Source organism: Pempheris klunzingeri, chromosome 17, assembly GCF_042242105.1.
Source record: "Pempheris klunzingeri isolate RE-2024b chromosome 17, fPemKlu1.hap1, whole genome shotgun sequence".
Taxonomy (NCBI): domain Eukaryota; kingdom Metazoa; phylum Chordata; class Actinopteri; order Acropomatiformes; family Pempheridae; genus Pempheris; species Pempheris klunzingeri.
This window is the reverse complement of record NC_092028.1, coordinates 16,636,271-16,655,601: the sequence shown is the minus strand read 5'-3', so window position 1 is coordinate 16,655,601 and position 19,331 is coordinate 16,636,271. Positions and strand designations below refer to the sequence as shown.

At 40.6% G+C, this 19,331-nt stretch overlaps 4 protein-coding genes across 5 annotated transcripts; 2 read left to right on the top strand and 2 right to left on the bottom strand.

Moving 5' to 3' along the window:
* Positions 1–299: 299 nt before the first annotated feature.
* On the bottom strand, positions 300–2,880 carry anks4b (ankyrin repeat and sterile alpha motif domain containing 4B). Its single transcript, XM_070847156.1, has 2 exons — positions 2,627–2,880; positions 300–1,465 (listed from the first exon to the last, which is right to left on the bottom strand). The coding sequence occupies exons 1-2, from the start codon at positions 2,785–2,787 to the stop codon at positions 328–330; spliced, it is 1,299 nt and encodes a 432-aa protein (XP_070703257.1). The 5' UTR covers positions 2,788–2,880; the 3' UTR covers positions 300–327.
* A 1,716-nt stretch (positions 2,881–4,596) lies between these two features.
* On the top strand, positions 4,597–10,642 carry slc25a17l (solute carrier family 25 member 17-like). Of its 2 annotated transcripts, XR_011585585.1 has the most exons (10): positions 4,597–4,813; positions 4,988–5,048; positions 5,782–5,848; positions 6,151–6,305; positions 6,678–6,794; positions 6,895–7,040; positions 7,567–7,662; positions 8,211–8,293; positions 8,398–9,742; positions 9,784–10,642. XR_011585585.1 is itself a non-coding variant. In XM_070848127.1 (9 exons), exons 1-9 carry the CDS (start codon positions 4,739–4,741, stop codon positions 8,543–8,545), a joined length of 948 nt encoding a protein of 315 aa, XP_070704228.1. In that variant the 5' UTR covers positions 4,597–4,738; the 3' UTR covers positions 8,546–10,642. The 2 variants fall into 2 exon arrangements, 1 of the variants encoding a protein (XP_070704228.1); XM_070848127.1 differs by having other exon boundaries at positions 8,398–10,642.
* dxo (decapping exoribonuclease) lies at positions 10,487–15,890 on the bottom strand. The gene is made up of 7 exons (XM_070848126.1): positions 15,736–15,890; positions 12,961–13,433; positions 12,566–12,792; positions 11,676–11,895; positions 11,308–11,443; positions 11,047–11,141; positions 10,487–10,949 (listed from the first exon to the last, which is right to left on the bottom strand). Exons 2-7 carry the CDS (start codon positions 13,425–13,427, stop codon positions 10,829–10,831), a joined length of 1,266 nt encoding a protein of 421 aa, XP_070704227.1. The 5' UTR covers positions 13,428–13,433; positions 15,736–15,890; the 3' UTR covers positions 10,487–10,828.
* Positions 15,891–15,978: 88 nt separating this feature from the next.
* Positions 15,979–18,915, top strand: stk19 (serine/threonine kinase 19). Its single transcript, XM_070848337.1, has 7 exons — positions 15,979–16,096; positions 16,568–16,663; positions 16,758–16,900; positions 16,986–17,221; positions 17,355–17,452; positions 18,075–18,222; positions 18,663–18,915. Exons 2-7 carry the CDS (start codon positions 16,570–16,572, stop codon positions 18,706–18,708), a joined length of 765 nt encoding a protein of 254 aa, XP_070704438.1. The 5' UTR covers positions 15,979–16,096; positions 16,568–16,569; the 3' UTR covers positions 18,709–18,915.
* Positions 18,916–19,331: the final 416 nt, after the last annotated feature.

Below are 19,331 nucleotides of genomic sequence, written 5' to 3'. Positions count from 1 at the left end.
TTTAATTTATTTGACATTAACGTTGTCAGCAGTCGAAGTAATTTTAAAAAACATACAACAGCACAACCAAATTATCCACTGATCCTCTTAATCTCATGTTTGGAGAGAAACTGTCACGCAGTGATATTGTGGCTTTGTGGCCATCGTGGTAAAGAATGAGTTTGATCACTTTGAATTGTGCGAAATAGTTTGCTGAATCATCTTTGTTTTATACAGAAAATCAAACTCTCTTTACAAAAGATACAGACTCATTTGACGTTTGAGACAGGATTACAAATCACTGTTCATTTTGTTGTTGTTGTTGTTGTTGTTGTTGTTGTTTTTAGATCACAATGAGCTGTCCTTCATGATGCCAGGAATCTCCAGTGCGTTCTTTCTGCGAGCAACAGCCTCCAAGATCTTCTTCCTGGGTCCCAGCTGGATGCGGATTCCTTTCAGGTCTTCGTCGGAGCAAAGCATTAGCGCCTCCAGGTCCAGGTGTTCTCTGCTGAAAGCGAGGGAAAACTCTGGCAAGGCGATGGCAGACAAGAAGGCGTCCAAGGGGGAGGTTTCTTCCTGTTCGTCATCATCCAGTCCGAGATCTTCCTGGTCCCAGGGCAGATCAGGGTCGTCGTTCCCGTCGAAGCCGGCAGCATCTTCCTCCGCCTCGAACAAGTCGTTCTGAACGAGGTAGCCGAGACTTTCATTGTTCCCACTGGGGACGTCGTCTGACTCCAGCCCCATCCTCTTCATGAAAATCAGACCTCCGAGACCCGGTCGGTTGAAGATGGACTGCTTGACCTGGCCTGTTTCCTCGTCGTCATAGTCGTCCTCGAAGCCTCCTATTCCTTCTTCAGGCAACATGTTCTCATCCTGCTCGCTGAAGACATCCAGAAACTCTGGCTTCTCAGACATCACACTATCCTGTTTGAGGAAAATAACATTCCCATCCCCTACTGCTCTCTGCATCGTGCCTTTATCTTTCTTCCCGAGCTTCTTCTGCAGTGTGCCTTTAACCCTGGCTGTAAGAGAGCCAGACTTATCAGCAGCAATCAGCTTGGAGAACTGCTCATTGACGCTTGTCATGGTGCCACCGTCTGAGAAAGCCGACGCCATGCTGGCCTCTGAAACAGACCCGGTGTTGCCCACTCCACGGTGCATCTTATCCATCTTGCTCTGGTGTTTCTTCTTCACCTTCTCGCAGAGCTTCACACGTTTCTCTGCTTCTTTGACGGCCTCCTTCTTCAGGCTGGCCACCTTCTTGGGGTTTTGGTTGGTCTGCTGCGAGGCAGAAGCGTCCAGGAAGCGCACGCAGTCCATGTGGTCCCGAGAGGCGGCGACGTCCATGGCTGTGTGGAATTCATTGTCCAGTGCGAAAAGGTTGGCGCCGAAGTTGACCAGAAAGCTGATGATGTGCATGTGGCCGTTAGCTGCTGCGTGGTGCAGCGGCGTGTTGCCCCAGATGTCGCTCCTGTTGGGGTCTCCTCTGTATGACACAAAAGAATTGATTTAAATTGATGGCAAATGGCGTTTTTCCCACTGATTCCTTTACTCATGTACTATATATGTCAAAGTTAGCATTTCTGATCTAATTTTATGTTTTTCTTTTGTTTTGTTTTTAGTTGATTCATGAAACATCTATTCAAGACACTTCATGATAAAGTGGGAATATCTATTTCTACCATGGTCCCAGGAAAATACAAACATTAAACATGTTATAAAGCTAAACATTAGAATCGTAGGAATAGAAATTAAACAATGAAATAAAAATTACCTCAGTAACAAATAAATCACACGCCCAAATACAGCAAACAGAGTTTAGTAAAGCAAAAAAACAATTGTCATCTTAATATGAAATAATTCAAGAATGAATGTCCGTAGAGGAGACATCCAGTGTGGTTTCATGTGGTTTATGTCGCTCGGACTTTAATTAGATAATTAGTTAACTATTAAGATTTAAAGTCCTCCTGTGCTGTGCTTCACTGTCACAGCCATAAAAGGCAACAGCAGGTCATAAACGCTGATACCAACGAAAGCGGAAATGCTTCACCTGACGTACTCTAGGCCCTGCTAGTCATCCTCCAGACCTAAACCTCAGTTTTCAGTACCAATGTCCTGCTAGATTTCCTTTTGTGGAGCTGAATGGGGGGCCGGAGATGGTGGCGGGGACACACATAAAGGCCTCTTTTGTTTCACAGGACGGCTTTGGCTGATTAAACTTTTGGCTCAGCTCATGGGAGAGAGGAGCGTGAAGAGTGGAATGAAAGTTTTAGCTCGTTAAATTATAGCGAAGGACATGTGAGCCCAAACATTCGTTTGTTGAAACCCAGATGAAGTCCTGAGTAACTGATGAAATAGCAGTAGGAAAATGTATAAAACACAATATCTTTCATCCATAAATTCATTGGATGATGTGTTAACCTTTTCTACTGTGGTTAGTTTCATTTTAGGGCATATACATGAAATATTACAGTAGAATTTGAATCAAAATGTGTATATTTCTGTGTCTTAGTGGACCACAGATCTGTCAGATGTGCCCAACTTTCTTTGGAATATCTGAATAGACTTCAGAGCGCTGTGGTAATAATTTTGGAGGCAATATTGTGAGATGAAGCACAGGCGATAGAGAGGAGTGAGGAGCACTTACTCTCTGCTGCATATGAGCTGAAGAGCATCGATGTGTCCGTGGAAAGCAGCCAGTAAGGTGGGAGTCATGCCATCCTCATCGGCAGTGTTCAGGTCCTTCCTCGTGGCCTCCTTCAAGAGGTCCAAGTATCCATCGATCGCTGCTTTGTGGTACCTAGACATCTCTCAAAAGGAAACACAAAGGGTCCAAACAAGTCTGCCACTTTCTTCCTCTTTTTCCCTCCCTACTCCTGCCAGACTGACGCAGCTGCAGACCTGAGCGAACAAAGTGATCACTGGGCGTCAACATATCAGCAGCTCTGAGCCATAAAACAACAAAAAAAAAAAGCAAAGTCCAGTTCAGTGCTGTCAGCTGCAAAGCCTCCTCCTCCTCCTCCTCAGACACCATCTCCGCTCGCAAAATCATCACTGACAAACTCACTACTTTACATTTGTTTTACAGCTATAGTTACTATTTATTTCACAGATTAAGATTTTTCATATAAACAATCTGCTCGTATGAAATATGATACAGTGTCAAAGAGTGCCAACAGTATATACAGTACAAGTTTACATTTAGTTTAAGCCTCCTTACATGTTAATGCAGCAGTAATGTTTAACCCTCTGCAAACAGAGAAAAACACCAATGTGCTTAGGAAATTTTCTACAGCAGAGGAAATGATCCAAAACGCCTTTGCACTCTGCTCATAAAAATTAACATATCTCTGAAAATGTACGCAGTTCAAATAACTTATAAAGTGTTCCGAAATATTTAAATTTTTCTATATTTGATCAATATGTTTTGTGTGTTTATTAAATCACTACACATTAAACCTGATGAAAACCTGATGACAATTGTATTACTTTTATCAATTATTATGATTTATTGAGTTACATAACCCTTTAGCTGAGGTTGTACAGATTTTACAGATATGCAGCATTTAAAGATACACCAAGAAATGACATCACAGTAAGCAAAAATACCAATTTATAATTTTTAATACCTTCTTCTTCTTCTAGTAGTAGTAGCAGTAGTGTTGTTGTCATAGTATTTTTACAATGTGATGTTGTGGAAGTGTTCTGATCTTTAACACCAGCAAAAGTAGCTTTAACACACTGTAAAAATAGACCTCTGTTTTATGTTGGGGAAACATCATGCAAAATATGTAGTCCTCTAATTAATTACTTAAGAGTTAGAATTTGGTTTTGTTTGTTGTTTTCTGCCAATATAACGTTCAACACTCCGGTCCAGTAGATGGCGGTAATGCACCTTAACGTTGGTTCTCACCCGCCATGAAAGCAAGAAGAATCGTAGAAGTAGTAGAAGTTGTTGTAGTAGAAGAAGAATCGTAGACGACGGAGGAGTAGTAGAAGTAGTAGAAGAAGTTTTTCCTGAATGAATTTAAAATATATATGAAATCTTTAAACCTTCTTAAAGGTCTAAAAGCACAGAAATTATATGATATCTTAAAAAATTTCCTGAAAAAAACTGAATTGGATAGCTGAAATTAGTAGGAATTGCCCCTTGTGATATCAGTGATTATTATCTACCTTTTTATTTTAATTTTGTTCTTTTAAAGATTTATTTGCCTTACCTCTACCTCAATCTGCTCTGAATTTATTATGTTGAAGCACCAAATGTATTATATTTTGAGATAAGTTGATGTTCCCTTGGCAATGTCTGTTAAATCAAGTTGCCATACAAAAAAAAAAATCCTCTGAATAAAATTAAAGTAAAAAAAAAAAAGTAGTAGAATAATCAGAATCAGAATCAGAATCAGAATCAGAATCAGAATCAGAATCGTAGAAGAAGTAGAAGAAGTGGTAGTAGTAGTAGAAGAAGAAGAGGAGGAGGTTAATGACCCGGCTCAGCCAATGAATGAGGACTGGGAGGAAACATTGCTCGACAGTTTTCTCTTTACATCTCCTTCTCTCTCTCTCTAACCGCCTCTGGGCTTTTTTATGTTAACACCATGGACCCGCAGCTGTTAGTGATCTAATTCCTCCAAACACTTCCGGATCCAGAAAAACCAGACCGACCGCTAACGCTAGCTAAGAAACACACCGGCGTTAGCTCGGCTCGGGTCTTTTCCGGTGTTTGGTTTGTGTGGTCTGACCGGGAGACGCTGCAGAGATGTCCGACCAGGGCGGCTTGACCGTCGGCCTCTTCTCTTACGAGACTCTGGTCCACGCTGTGGCTGGTGCACTGGTGAGCAGAGACATTAATGTTAACCAAGACGTCCAAACTTAAATGTGCCTGGTCTTGTCTTGCTAGCTTGATTTGTTTTACAGCGAAGAAGCAGCTGGAGTAGAAAATAGAGAGTGACATCGTGTTTAATTACAATTTTGTTTAATTGCTTAACAATCATTCTCCGTCTTTTAGGGGAGTGTGACAGCCATGACCGTCTTCTTTCCTTTGGACACAGCCAAAAGCAGACTGCAGGGTGAGACAGAGGTCTTATCATCTGGGACAGAGGTTACCTGATAGCAGCACCTTTAAACAGAGTTGAACGAGTTTGGTGTGGAGGTTAATTCATGATGGAGGAACTATAACTAGTCCACTAATCTGGTATCGGATTAAACCAATTTATTCTGAGTTTTAGGCTCAATTAAGATACCTGCACTTTTAAAAATGTGTGTAATATTTTTATTTATTTATGGCTGTTGCCTCATTTTCCCATTGTGACGCACTTTCTCTCGTCAAAATTTAAATTTGCTCCAGAAACAAACTTATTTACTTACTACTTGCTACATTTGCACTGTTGAGGTACTTCACTTGAGTATTTCCATTTTTTTAAAACAACACATATATTGTACATCTTAATTTACTTTGCACATTCAGATTTTTTAATACAAAATCTAATCAATAAATGTATTATGATGTACCATTATAGATTAAGATAAAACTTGAGTGATCCGTAGGGGGAAAATCTTGAGCTACCCAGAATGTTAAGTCTGTAAAGTAATACGTTTTCCCACTTGTGTTTGTTTCAGTGATAAAATGAGGTGCACATTAATGCACCAATAATTATAATCCAATAATTTAGCATTAGTTGCTCTGAAATGGGCCATCCTGTTTAATGAGTACTTCTGCTTTTGGCTATTTAAATATAATTTCATGTCAGAAATTCAGATGAGCTGTTCACTGACTTTTGCCACTTTTGTGTTGATTGTCAGTGGATGAGAAGCGAAAGTCTCACTCGACCCCGGTCATCCTGGCTGAGATAGCTAAGGAAGAAGGCCTGTAAGTATAGTTTGGTGCTGTACTGTCTAAGAGCCTGATAAAGATTTGTGGTTTGAGTGGAACAAATAAATAATTAAAAATATATTTAAATATGATCAATTTATCACTTCAGTGAAATACCACACATTAATCTGTATCAGTTTCGTTGAATTTCCTGTGCTTTGTAGACCAAGGGATTAATGGACTAAGTATTAATAGATCATGAAAATGACTGGCAGCTGCAGGCCTAATCTAAACTATTACCGTTTTTAGGCTGATGATGAACCCTCACTATTCAAATGACTCTTCACCACTTCTCCCAGTCAGTCTCTGTACCGAGGCTGGTTACCAGTCATCTCCAGCCTCTGCTGCTCCAACTTCGTCTACTTCTACACCTTCAACACGCTGAAGAAGCTGACGTCATCCGGTCCCGGCAAGTCTAGACCCAGCAAAGACCTGCTCATGGGTGTCGTATCAGGTAAACACACACACACACACTGTAAAACTAATCATTAAAGACCTAACGGCAACCATCAAGCACTCGAGATGTTGACTGAAGGACTTAAATATGTTTTTTGTTTTTTTTACAAGAAAACCCCACAGGACACCTTTATGTTTACATTCAGCGTTCCTCACAAACTCCTTGTTGATCAAACTTTATGTGTATCCTCGAGGGTTAACATGTTAGCCAGACAGATAAAAGCACTTTTAAACCTGTAATGCTAACATTTGGTCTCCTGATTATTTTCATTGTTGATTTATTAATTACATGCATGTTTGCAACAAACAACTCCATAATGTTCCTTTTCAAATACTGTTTAAGAAAGCTAACAATCTGCTGTTCGTGCAGGGGTGGTGAATGTGATCCTGACCACTCCCATGTGGGTGGTCAACACTCGACTGAAGCTGCAGGGAGCAAAGTTCAGAAACGAAGACATCCAGCAGACCCACTACAGGGGCATATTTGGTGTGTAACACATATATATCTATCTGCAATATGGCAGACATGCTTATTTTAGTTACTATGCAGTTGTAAGACAGTGCTGTGTTTGGGTTTTCCCTCTCAGATGCTTTCTCCCAGATCATAGCCAACGAGGGTGTTGGAACTCTGTGGAACGGCACTCTGCCCTCTCTCATCCTCGTCCTCAACCCGGCTGTGCAGTTCATGTTTTATGAGGGCTTGAAGAGGAGGGCAGGGAAAGGAGGGAAGAAGGTAAGAATGTGTCTACGTGCTAGCCACGCTCTCTCTGCGAGGTGCATGAGCTAAATGCTAATATCGGCATACTAACATGCTTGATAATGCTAACATGCTGATGTTTACCATGTACCACTGTCTAATTTTGCATGTTAGCATGCTAAGATTAGCTAATAAGCACCAAACACAAAGTATAGCAGAGGCTGATGGGAATAACATTGGATTTTTCGGGTATTTATGCATAAACATTACACACTGTATTAGTATTACTATAATTTGGACAAATTTAAATCTCAACCTGATGGTGGCGCTAGATGAAAAGTCAGAGGATCACCAAAGTCAGTGTGATTCATCCTCTGGGGAACATGAATGTCTGTTCTAAACCTGTGATAAACCATCCATTTACTTGTGTATTATTCCACCATTTATTAAATGTTTTGATGGCAAAATCCTATTTATAGGAAAAGCTTCAATCAATCAGTCGTGTTCTACTCTAAGAAACTGTGAAGTATGAGAGGGTTGAACCTTGTGTCTCCTATCACAGTTATCCTCAGCAGAGATCTTTGTCATTGGAGCCATTGCCAAGGCCGTTGCTACCACAGCGACATACCCTCTGCAGACAGTCCAGGCCATCCTGAGGGTAAGTACTGTGTTATTTAAGAGTTTACTGTGTAGCCAAACCCTGATATGTCTTATTCCTCTGTGTGTTGTTGTTGTTGAAGTTATTTAACCTTTTATTCTTTAAAAACAAACCGTACATTTGTGACCAGTTACAAAGCTTTACGTCTTCAGTAGGAATCAATGTGTTTGGGGCCGAGTGCCACAGACAAGTAGGGAAGTCGGAAAGTATCAAGAAATATACGGACACATCGTTGGTTTTAGTTTTTTCATGGAATTTGTTGACAATAACATAATATTAATAAAATATTGAATATTTTTACATCGTCACAAAGTCGTTGTAATGTATGTAGAAAACATTTGTTGATGTCAAGACAAGAATAAAGCACTTTCAGTATATTTTAGGAGCTTAACAAGAAACTGTAGTGAAGCTCTCTGTAATCACAATACATTGTAGACCATGCAGATGTTAGCGGTGCAGAATATTGTCTTAATATTATAATATTAATGGCATGCACAATGAGTAAAAGCGTCTGAAGGATTTAATATATCTTAATCCTCCCTCATCAGTTCGGCCAGTACAAAGGTGACGGGAAGGGCAGTCTGATCGGAAGCCTCTCAAACATCTTCTCCCTGCTCATGGACAGAATCAAGTGAGTGCAGCTACGAGCATAAACACACTGAGCACACGGGTGAAGATGTGAAGATGTGAAGATGATAGCTGGCCATTAATACACACCTGTATCCTTTATTACAGGAGGTATGGTGTTCTTGGTTTGTACAAAGGCCTGGAGGCCAAGCTGCTCCAGACGGTGCTGACGGCTGCCCTCATGTTTGTCGTGTATGAGAAGATCACTGCTGCTACCTTCAAAGTCATGGGCCTTAACAGGAAACTGAAGCAGTGAACACACACCTACTTGAATCCAGTGCTGCATTAGTGCACTCATCGTCAGTAGGTTGGTATTAACGCCTCCCGATGATGTATTGATGCCAGGAACTGTTCCAGTCACATAAAGGTCTTAGTAAGAGGTGGGATCAGTGCCTTTTGGGCCAAAGATTCCCACACTTGCCTAAAACGTACACCATAACCAGAGCTGGGTGGAATACTTAAAATACTGTCTTTATCTTAATCTTTAACCGATTCCATTTGTGCAGACTGACCTTGATTTTCTCCACTGGTGACTCTGGTGAGATTTAAAGTGATCTCAAAGCTGAATTTAGTTGGAGTTTCTGGGTAAGGGGAAGCAAATTAATGCCACATAACCGTAAATAAGTCCTTAAGCTGATATTGCCTGTCTGCTGTATTCACAAATTCTTCTGATGTGGCCAGTTTGTTTACTGGAGAGCTGCGGTGTCTCCACTTTGAATCAATTGGACCTTTTTGGAGGCAGAAAATGAATCGGAGTACTTTCATTTGCACTTTCTGAAAAAAGACCAAACGTTATCACTCTTTAAAGAGATTTATCTGCAATTGAGATCGCATCTTGCCGGATTAGCTGGATGAGAAGCTGAGAACTTTAACATTATGCTAAAAAATAAAGCTACCTTATAGCAGCCTAGCGACATAGCTAACTTAGCTTAGCACAGGGGGACACAGCTAACATGGCTTTGTCCAAACGTAGCAAAATCTGCCAACAATTAACAGCTTCCACTTGTTTCTAGTCTTTGTCCTGAGTTAGCCTGCTGCAGTAGCTTTATATGTTACTGTTACGGACATGTGGTATCAATCTTCACATTGAAATCTAGGCGAGAAAGTGAATTTCCCAAGATGTCAAATGTTTTCTTTGACATCAGGGGTTTGCTGCAAATGGTAAGAGCAATAAGATCACCTAAGTACTTAGGTACAGCCTTGATCTAAGCCACTGGACCATTCCTCACACACTCCTTATGTTTTAACTGTGAATTTAACCGAGTTTGACAGAAACCTCATGAAATCCCTGCCAGAGAAATGTTTTTTAATGTATTGACTTCAGATGGCATTATTACACATTAATTAGCAGTAATAACAGTAATGGTGAACGGGAGAAAAGTGCAGAGCTCCCATTGATAGGTGTTTGTGTAAAATCTATGCCTATTATATTAAGTAAAAATCAATACGAATGGTAAAGAGTACTTAATCCTACAGTCTCAGAGTAAAAGTTAGCTGTGTACAAATACTACAATAGGTGCTAAGTGCCTCTAAAATATATCACGAACGCACTGTACTATGAACTGTAAGCGCTGTAACGACTGTTGATGATTTACTGTATTTATGATTGTGTCGGTCATTATGGACATTCTGTCACACAGGTGTCTTCCTGTGTTTCTCTGTGTGCTGTTTAGTGAAGCGCAGTCGGGGCTTGCAGTATTTTACAGTATTTGTCCAGCACAGTGCTCTTTCACCCGATTAATTCCTTGTTTTGCTGTTAAACTAGTTTTCCAGTCTCTATAGGTTCTCTCTATATTACTTGGTAACATCACATTCAAGAGGTCAATGCCATTTGAGTGTTCGTTGTGTTAATCAGTGCCAGTGGTGCAGCTTAGTTGCAGGTAGTGTAGTCAATTTACCAAAATATAGAAATTACATCGTTTACCAGGTTTGAGCTCCTCAACCATTACATTTGCTCAGATTAACTTTGAAGCTCTGAATAAAGAAAATGTCACCAAGTCAAATAACACACTGTCATTATTGATATAAAACAACAGCAAAGGTAGTGACACAGTTACCAGACTGCACCACTGGTAGTATTTACCTCTTCACAACTGTTTCCCCAACAGTTTCAACCCAATGACGAGCCTCGACATTGTTGAAATGTTTTGTCTTAACAGTTTACATGAAAATGCTTCATACCTGCTGATGCGACACTCAAGTCACACCAAGTAGTTTTGTGTCAATTAACATACCACTGTTTTTGGGTTTAAATTATTGTTATAACCACGGAATAATAAAGTTTGAGAAATAATACAGACAATCTGTATTTACTGTCTTATTTAAAATCATCACATGCAATATACAAAAACAAGAGTTTTTACTGTTGATCAAATAAAACATAAAAATCCCCCAAAAGGATCCGGACAATTGGTGACACAAAAGGAATTCATGCAAACTGTAAAAGCATATAATCATCAAATCCCAATGAAATTTGGCGAATAATCCTCCATTGGAGGTCTGACTGAAGTTAACCAGTTGGCCGTGTCTTGGTTGTAAATCAGGACTGACTGCTGGTCATCTCCTCCACATACCAGCGTGGCAGGAAGGAATACTGGGAGTCCTTGTGGACAGAGTAGGTCACATCTCTGTGGGGCTCATAGGAGAACAGGTACACAACACTGGAAGGGAAAATATAATTATTAATGTAACAACACAGATGGCTTACAATTAAAAAAAAAATAAAGGTGAACAACGTGGTCTGTCATTGCACCTCACCTTGGATTGTCTTCAGTCACTATACGCTTCACAAAAGACAGGAAGTCGCAGCAAAAGTTCATACAGACTGTTGGCTTCCAGCAGTTCTGTTCATTCTGTCCAGAGGAAATACAGAAGACGGAGAGTGCAAATATTTGGAATTAATATTGTGAGTTTTTATTTACTCACCAATAATTTTTTATGAGGGAAAAAAAAAATATTTTAAATTTGATTTCTCAGTGCTTAGATATGTTTTGATGACCTGCAACAACTGCACTGTACCTTGATGAGATGTGAAATCTTAGAGATGGGAAAAGTCTCCACAGTGACAACCACTCCTTCATGATCCCGAAAACCTGCCACAATACGAGGGACACCAGGGAGGAAAGACTGGGCCCACCACTTGAGTAGTTTGAACCTGAGGGTCACAGTCAAAATAAGGAACAATGACTTTAAAACAGCTTAGAGTTGGTAAATCAGGTACCAATCCAGTGATAGCCACAGACACCAGATTTATTTCTTTTTTTGTCAAACTATTCCATTCATTGTTTGTTGATGAGAATTTCCACCAATATAACAAAAGTGTTCCTAAAATATGTTACAGACCCCGCCTTTAATTACATGAAGTGTCACTGTTTTTAATCACCCACCTGTGGAAGTTGCTGCGCTGTTTGGGGGTGCAGATCTCTGCAGAGGTCTTCAGCTCCACGTAGCATGCAGGAGGAGCTGGAGCTTCGGGATCTTTATCCCGGCAGTCCACCTCACCAGAAAACAGGAGTCTGTGATCTTTGAGCCGAGTCTGCACCACAGTGCAGAAGGCCTCGTTAGTGTTAACCACTCCGCCTGGGTCAGGTAAACTGTGGACCGTGTCTGCAGGGATGGACAAAGATGAAACATCCGCTTATCAATGTACCTGCTTTATGTGATTTGGGTTTGTATGACAGACTGGTTGGACAGACAGTATGGAAGCCGATTCCTACCAGGACAAAAAAAAAAAAGCACAAGAAGCTAGGAGTGAAGGAGCAACAGGAAGTATTCTCACTGCAAGTCACAATGATGATATTTTCCAAGTCAAAATCATGGAAAAATGTTGTAATACTATATCAAAATTATCAGAAAAAGTTATCATTATTATCATCATAATAATAAAGTAAAAGTAAAAATAAAACTTAAAGTTACTTAAGTTAAAGTTTTGATGTGAATACTAAGTCAATGCTTATTAACTCAGAACTGTGATTTAAAAAGACATTTCTTACTGGTTATCTCACAGCTGAGATGACTTAGGATCTAATATTTTGAAATACTGAGATCATTTTTATTTTTGTCATTAAGAGCATTTTATCTATTGTTTTCCTTCCCTGGCAGAAACACGCTTCCACAGACATGTCTAATATAAAACCAGATGTTTTTACCGTGACATGTCATAGCTGATCTGATCAAGGGCGGTTCATCAATGAGGTGATTGATCGGTAATCAAAGTTAGAAAGAAAACAAACTAAGCATCAGTTCCTATGATACTCTATTATAGAAAACTACCTACCTGCACATGCGTATTGCTCAAACTTGTATCCCCAGTACATCATCTCAACATGCTTTGCGGTGCGGTTCTCTTGTTCCACACGAGCAGCTTCTGTTTCCACTTCACTGATGTAAAGCGTGCCCCCGAACCTGCTGACCGCCAGCAACCAGCCCTCCCGCGTCTCGTAGGGAGTGGTCAGCAGCTTGGTCAGATGACCACGCCACGTCACAAAGTCCACATCTAAAGCACTGGGAAGAGAACAGGTCAATCAAAGAATACATATCCAACGGGAAACACAGTTGTGGTAAGAGGTGGTTGGATTAGAGACTATAGATCACAAGTGATTATCTACCTGTCTGTGTTGGTCCTATGTGGTGGCCTGGACCTAAAAACCGTAAACTAACGATGATACTCACCAGGACGAGGGTGTGGCTGTCCTCGAGCTGAGCTTTGATCTGTTGGCCAAAATCCACCGCAGGACGTGGTCCAGCTTCTCCTTCACGCTGTCGTCTCTCTTTACATAGCGGTCCCTGTATCCATCCCTCAGGTCGAAATTAGGATTTCTGTCAGGCTCTACGTAGTATCTCATCTGCCTGCTGTCATTGAAGAATCTCCGCTCAGAGTCGAGGGAGAACGCTCCTACTTCGACAGGCTGTTTGTACAAAGGAAAGTCTCTTTCATACAGCTCCCTTCTGGTGCTCAAACCCTGAGAGCTCAGTGGCTTTTGTCCAGGAGCTGGCCCAGACCGATGCGGCTGCTGGTGGTTTGGTCTGAAGTGTTTATTCGTACAGTGATTTCTCCCACTGTCGTCTCCCTCTCTTTTGTATGCTGACTGCCAATTTTGGTAGCTGGAGTTGGGATTGCGGGATCTGTGGTGGTCCATGGTTACCTAGTGAGGAAAAAGAAGCAATGAAACAATGGTGACGGCACTGATGATTATTCATCAATAGTCTTACATGCTGCTAACACTGCTATCTGCAAACACAAGAAGCTCGTCTTACCACCTGAGTTCATTGTTTCTCTTGCATGTTTTATCTATATATTGCAACTTCCTTTTTCCTCCTTTTATTTGTGATTGTCTACCAAAACACTTTGTTCAGTGTTTGGAGTTGTAGTGGCAGAGGTGCAGCAACAAACAGGGGAATACTGTAGAAATTAATATGAAAAAATGGCACGCGTGTATGCTGGACGTGCAAAGGTTCATACTAAAGAAGAAACATGTGACCCAGTGGACAGAGTCACTCATTTATGCGTTTTTTTAGATTTTGGAGAACAATGGAGGAATGAGATTGATCAGGCTTTAGCTCCACAGGCACTTCTATTTGCTCCAGTCAATTCATTGTTAGTTGTTTTGGTCCTTTTGTGGGATTTGGCTGGCATTCAGGGATTTTTATTCTCTGGTGAAAACAATGTTTTTGTAATTTTTAAAAAACTGTGAAAAGGGGGGGAGCTGTGCAACACTGTGAGTGATCTACTGCAAACCAAAATATATGGAGGAACATCACCCTTAACACACACACACACACACACACACACACAAATCCAAATAAACTTCTCCTCATCATCTTAAAAGGTGACTAGATTGCATCTCCTCCTAATACTGGTCAAGTAGCTAGTTATATCAAGCAGCTAACTGAAACTGTAAGCGGTACTTTCTGTGATTGTAGTTAACTTTACGTGGCAGCCAAACAATTAAAGTTACTATTAGAGGCAGGTTACAATGAACATGTCACATGTGGAGCTATAATCAATGAAAGAGGCTGCATCTGCTCAGCTACCAGATACATACACTACTCACAAAAAGTTAGGGATATTTGGCTTTCGGGTGAAATTTCAGGATGAACCTAAAATGCATTCTAACCTTTCCAGGTGAACTTAATGTGACCTTCTCTAAATCTTTGAATGCACATGTCCAACTGTTCAGTGTTTCAGTACTTTTTGCACAAGTTGCTGTTCTCTAACAAGGTGATTAACAGCAACATTCACAACAGGTTTGATCCATGAATCGACCAATACATTTCCTGCTTCAGTTAGAATTGGTATTTAAACAGTCCTCCTCATCATGCTGTTCACATTCTGACATCATGAGACCAAGACGACACCTAACAGTTGATCAGCAGCACTTCAACACTGGAGGCTTCAAACAGGAAGTCCTCAGACGGAGGTGTTCACTGAGCTTAGAGGGTCACAGAGTGTCATCAGGAGGTTGGAACAGTGATACAGAGACTGGAAGAGTCACAGAAAGGAGAGGAGTGGACGTCCTTTGGCCACATCCCAATTTATTGAGACACTGAAAATTTTTTGTTGTGGTATACCCACCACTGTTCGACAGGAGGAGTTAGATTTTCTTTCAATAAATTGTTTAAGATGAATAAAATTACCATTGCATGCTTCTACTTAAATGCCCTACTTTCATGATATAATATCACTGTCGCATTCACTTTTTCCATTTTCCATAAAGTTCACCTGAAAGTCGAATATCCCTAACTTTTTGTGAGTAGTGTATATAGAGGCCCCGGGGTCAACACCCCTCACTCTTCCAGCATTGGGGAAACAACAGACAAGACTTTTCTTGTTCTTGAGAAGTTGCAGCATCTATTAACTGTCACACTGTAGCCTGTAGTGTACATTTACGGCCAGATTGTTAACTTACTGCTAACATTATTGTTTCCTTTCTGCCACCTGCTCTCACTCACTCAACCACTCAGTCCTACATTACTTGGAGGTCCTTAAATTTCTGAGGTTGTAGCACCTGCACTACTGAATGAACATAGGGGAACACATTGTGTATACAGCTGCATATATTTATGTTGTTAATGGTGAACATAATAGGTGTTCATACTGTACACAGTAAGCTACATTTCAAGGCTACTTATGTATTCTGTTACGAATCTGCTTCTTTTATCTGCAATGATATTTGTATTTCCCGACAGTCTTTGTTTTTCTTAACTTTGAATGCACCACAATTGAACACAGTATCTCTAATGTGTGTAAACAACTGTCATATGTGTGTGTGTGTTTGTATTGCCATCTGTATAGACGTCTGCGTGTGTGGCAGCATTACACATATGCTGCATCTTAATGAAGGTTCCCAAATATAGTGTGATATTTTTGAGCATTTTGTTTTGTCAATGTGCTTTTTTTGTTGCCGTTATTAAAAGTACTTGCAAATAAATAAATAAAAAACCTACCTTAGTCAGTAACAAAACGCAGCTAACAGTAAGTTAGCACTATACCAAGTCTTCCACAACCATAAACACGACTTAGTAAAAATCGGCTATCATATGTTGCTTTTCTAACATTAATTAGCGCAAAAAGCCAAGACAGGACACAGGAGGTGTGTTTGTTCCGCTAGCAGAGGAGCTAACTAGCACAAAGGCTAAACACCGAACTCAGCGCTACTTCCGCATTCAGTTCGTCATCCGGTCCGGTTGGTGGCAGCCGAAGCACAAATAAAAGCTCAGTCATTTGTTGTGGCTGTAAACACTGTGTGGTGTTGAACAGGACCAAAGCGATGTGAATACCAATACTATTGCTATTAGTAGCCACCAGGTAGGTGTTTCCACTAGTTTAACGGGTCAGTTATGTGTTTTTGTGTTCAGTGTTCACACGGTGTTAGCGTTAGCTCATGCTAGCTAGCAGCAGTAGCTTGGCTAACGAGTGTCAAGTGACTGAACCGGTGGTTCTCCAAAGCGAATATGTCTGTGTTTGTCAGCGCTAAAGACCTAAACTAGACAAGGGGAGCTATGTGTCTGTCGGGGGTGTAGCTGAAGTTGACCGTGACATTATTAAAAAGCACCACCGTCTCTCAAAATAACTAATTGGTACCAACTATTTAATTAATTTATGCAAAGGTTGGCAAGGGAGGACATGTAGTTTGTTGTGTTGCTAATTTTCTGATGGGCCAAATGAAAAAACTCATCTGGTGTGTGGGTTTAAGTTGTCTGCTTGAGAAAAGCAGCTGTCTGGGTGAACAGGGCTATTCTGCAAGTCATGATCTCTCTGCCACAATTTGTCCTCCAGGTATGAACAGGAAACGGGCTCTGATTTCAGAGGCTTTCAAGGTGAAGAAAATCAGAAATGACACACAGAAGTTTGGGGCAGTCAGTGATGGAGATGGTAGGTGTGACTGCTAAAGAAGCGGATTACTGTCTTGTTTAAATATCATTAAAGGATGTAAAAATCCCTTTCTGTTTATTTCTTCACCTAAAAGGACCGATGGACATCAGATCCACCCTTGAGTACCTCATGACGCTTTTCCCCAGGAAGCTCTTCAATGACACCATGCCTCAAATTGTTCTTAAGCACCAACTCTACAGCTTAAACAATGACAAGACTTTGGTGGACAAGGAGCTGGTAAGATTGCTGTTTAGCCCCAGAAAGGTCATGTGCTCATCCAAATGGGGAAAATACAACCCACTGCCCTACTTGTGGTCCACAGAATAAACTGCGGGAACAAGGAGAACTGCTCATGTTCCAGCTCGGGTTTGATGCAGAAGCTTTCGGGCTGATTTTTGCTTCAGATTACAAGTCCAAAGTGCTGGCAGGAGAGGAGGGCAGAGAGACTCGAGCAACCGTGGAGAGGTTCTTGGAGAAAGTGGTGTCTACATGCACAGATCTGAGCTTCAGCAAAGACAAGATGCTCAGGGAGTTCCTCTTCACAGACGCTGAGATAACGTACGAAAGACAAAATGTTTTTTTTCATATAGCTTTAATAAGAGCTTCATGTGTCATTTATTTTTACAGTGTCTGAAAATGCAGATATTTGAGGTAATTTTCAAAGATCAACACACTTTATTTTCTCATGTAGGCAGCTGGTTAAGTCGGGGGTTCTGACTGTGAGGGACGCAGGCAGCTGGTGGCTCTCCATTCCCAACTCTGGCAAATTCACCAAGTACTTTATACAAGGTGGGTATTTTTAAAACTGGGTCCTATCTTTACATTTTTAGGGTTCAAATTGACAGTACAAAATGAGTTGGAATTGGTCCAGTACATCACCACAGCCAGCAGCTGAGAACAGATGGCAACCAAGCTGTGTAAATCAGTTAGTTTGTGTCATTCTGTGACTTTGGTGTTGGAAAGGTTTAGTTTGGGCCCAACACATTATTTGTGTCATACACAACACAAACAAACTGATATAGGAAGCAGAAAACTACACACTCCTGTGTTCTGTGACGTAAAATGACTGTTTTCATCAATGCAGTCTGGTGGGATTAATTGGGGTCAATTTCTCCAAAGGATTACTTCACAGCAATCGCAGCCCGGTCACTGCTGTTTCTCAGCTGGCAATGGAGGCGATCTACTGATCCAATTCTAAAAGTTTTTGTACTTATTAGTCATTTCAAACCCATAATGTTAATAAAAACAGGGCCCAGGTTTAAATCTAACAGTTATCCTTAAAGAAAAACTGAGTTTTTACAATACTTTGCTTTACTGTTGTCACATGTGAAGTTCTCATTAAGATTTTTGACAGTTCCTTGCTAATTGGAGAGCTATTTGTTTCTAACCACCTTACCGCTTCTCCTGTCAGGCCGTAAAGCAGTGCTCGGCATGGTGAAGAAGTCCAAATATAGCGAAGTCTTAAAAGCAGAGCTGGAGGAGCGGCGAACAACCTCACAAGTGAAATTCCACATGAAATACCACATCCATGACATTGTTGGCGCAGAGCTGGTAGAAAGGTAATATTTGGTTGGATACAGGTCGAGTGCTTGATTCTCAAAGTGCAGATTTTTTTTTTTTTTTTTTAATTCAAGGTTTTGCAGCAGGTCAGTTAACATGTCTGTCAAATGAGGACAGGTACTTCATGCAGATGATCTCTCATTCATGATCCTCTCAGTTGACTCATTGAGGGGTTTTCTTTTATTTGCTTGCCTGCAGACAAAATTCTGTCTCTCAGGTGTTAAAAACATGTGCTTGTGATTTTTGTCAAAACCCTCAGAAACCGAACAGCTTGTTCCCCACTATCAGAACAAAGTGAGACATGGCTATGATCACTTTAAACTCAACTGTTTGATCAATGTTCAACTTCTATCCACCAATTTGACATATTGTCCATATTGAGCGATGCTATGCTGTTTATCATAACTTGATGTACTAAACAAAATCTTTTTCTTTCCAGCATACCTACAACTTCAGGGACGTTGTTGCGGTTTGTTGATTCCTGAACCACAAGAAGACGACCGACGGTGCTATGAAGCCAGTGTGTGGCTGAAGATGAGAAGTACACAAGATGTACAAATATTATGAATTATTGGTATAAGGACTGAAGTAATTTAATTTCAAATACAGGTTCTGTGCCAAATGTATTATAAACCTTGTGGGTTCAGAATTGTCAATTATGTTGACACGACCATGTCAAGTTTTTCATTTCTTGGAATAAAAATAATTTTCTGCCCCTCATGTATGATAGTAATGATTTATGCGCCCAACATGAAAGCACTTTGATACAACTGCTGCCCCAGTGTCATATTTAAATCTATCTAACTAGTGTAGCCAGAAAAAGAAACTCAATCTGAGCCTTCAACCTCCCAACTGTTATAGAAACAGCTCAAATTATGAATGCATTCCCTGGCCACTTGATTAGATACACATACAATTTAATGCAATCCACTACAGCAGCTCGGCTATAATGTCCAGTTTGTTGACAGTCAGAAGTAACTGTGTTTATGACTGAGATTGTTGTTGGTCATGCTGTACTAGACTGCGTTACTTTGAGGGGAGGAAAGAAAACATTAAAATTGCATTTCAAAATAATGCAATCCAGTTCACTGCTGAAAACTACAACCTC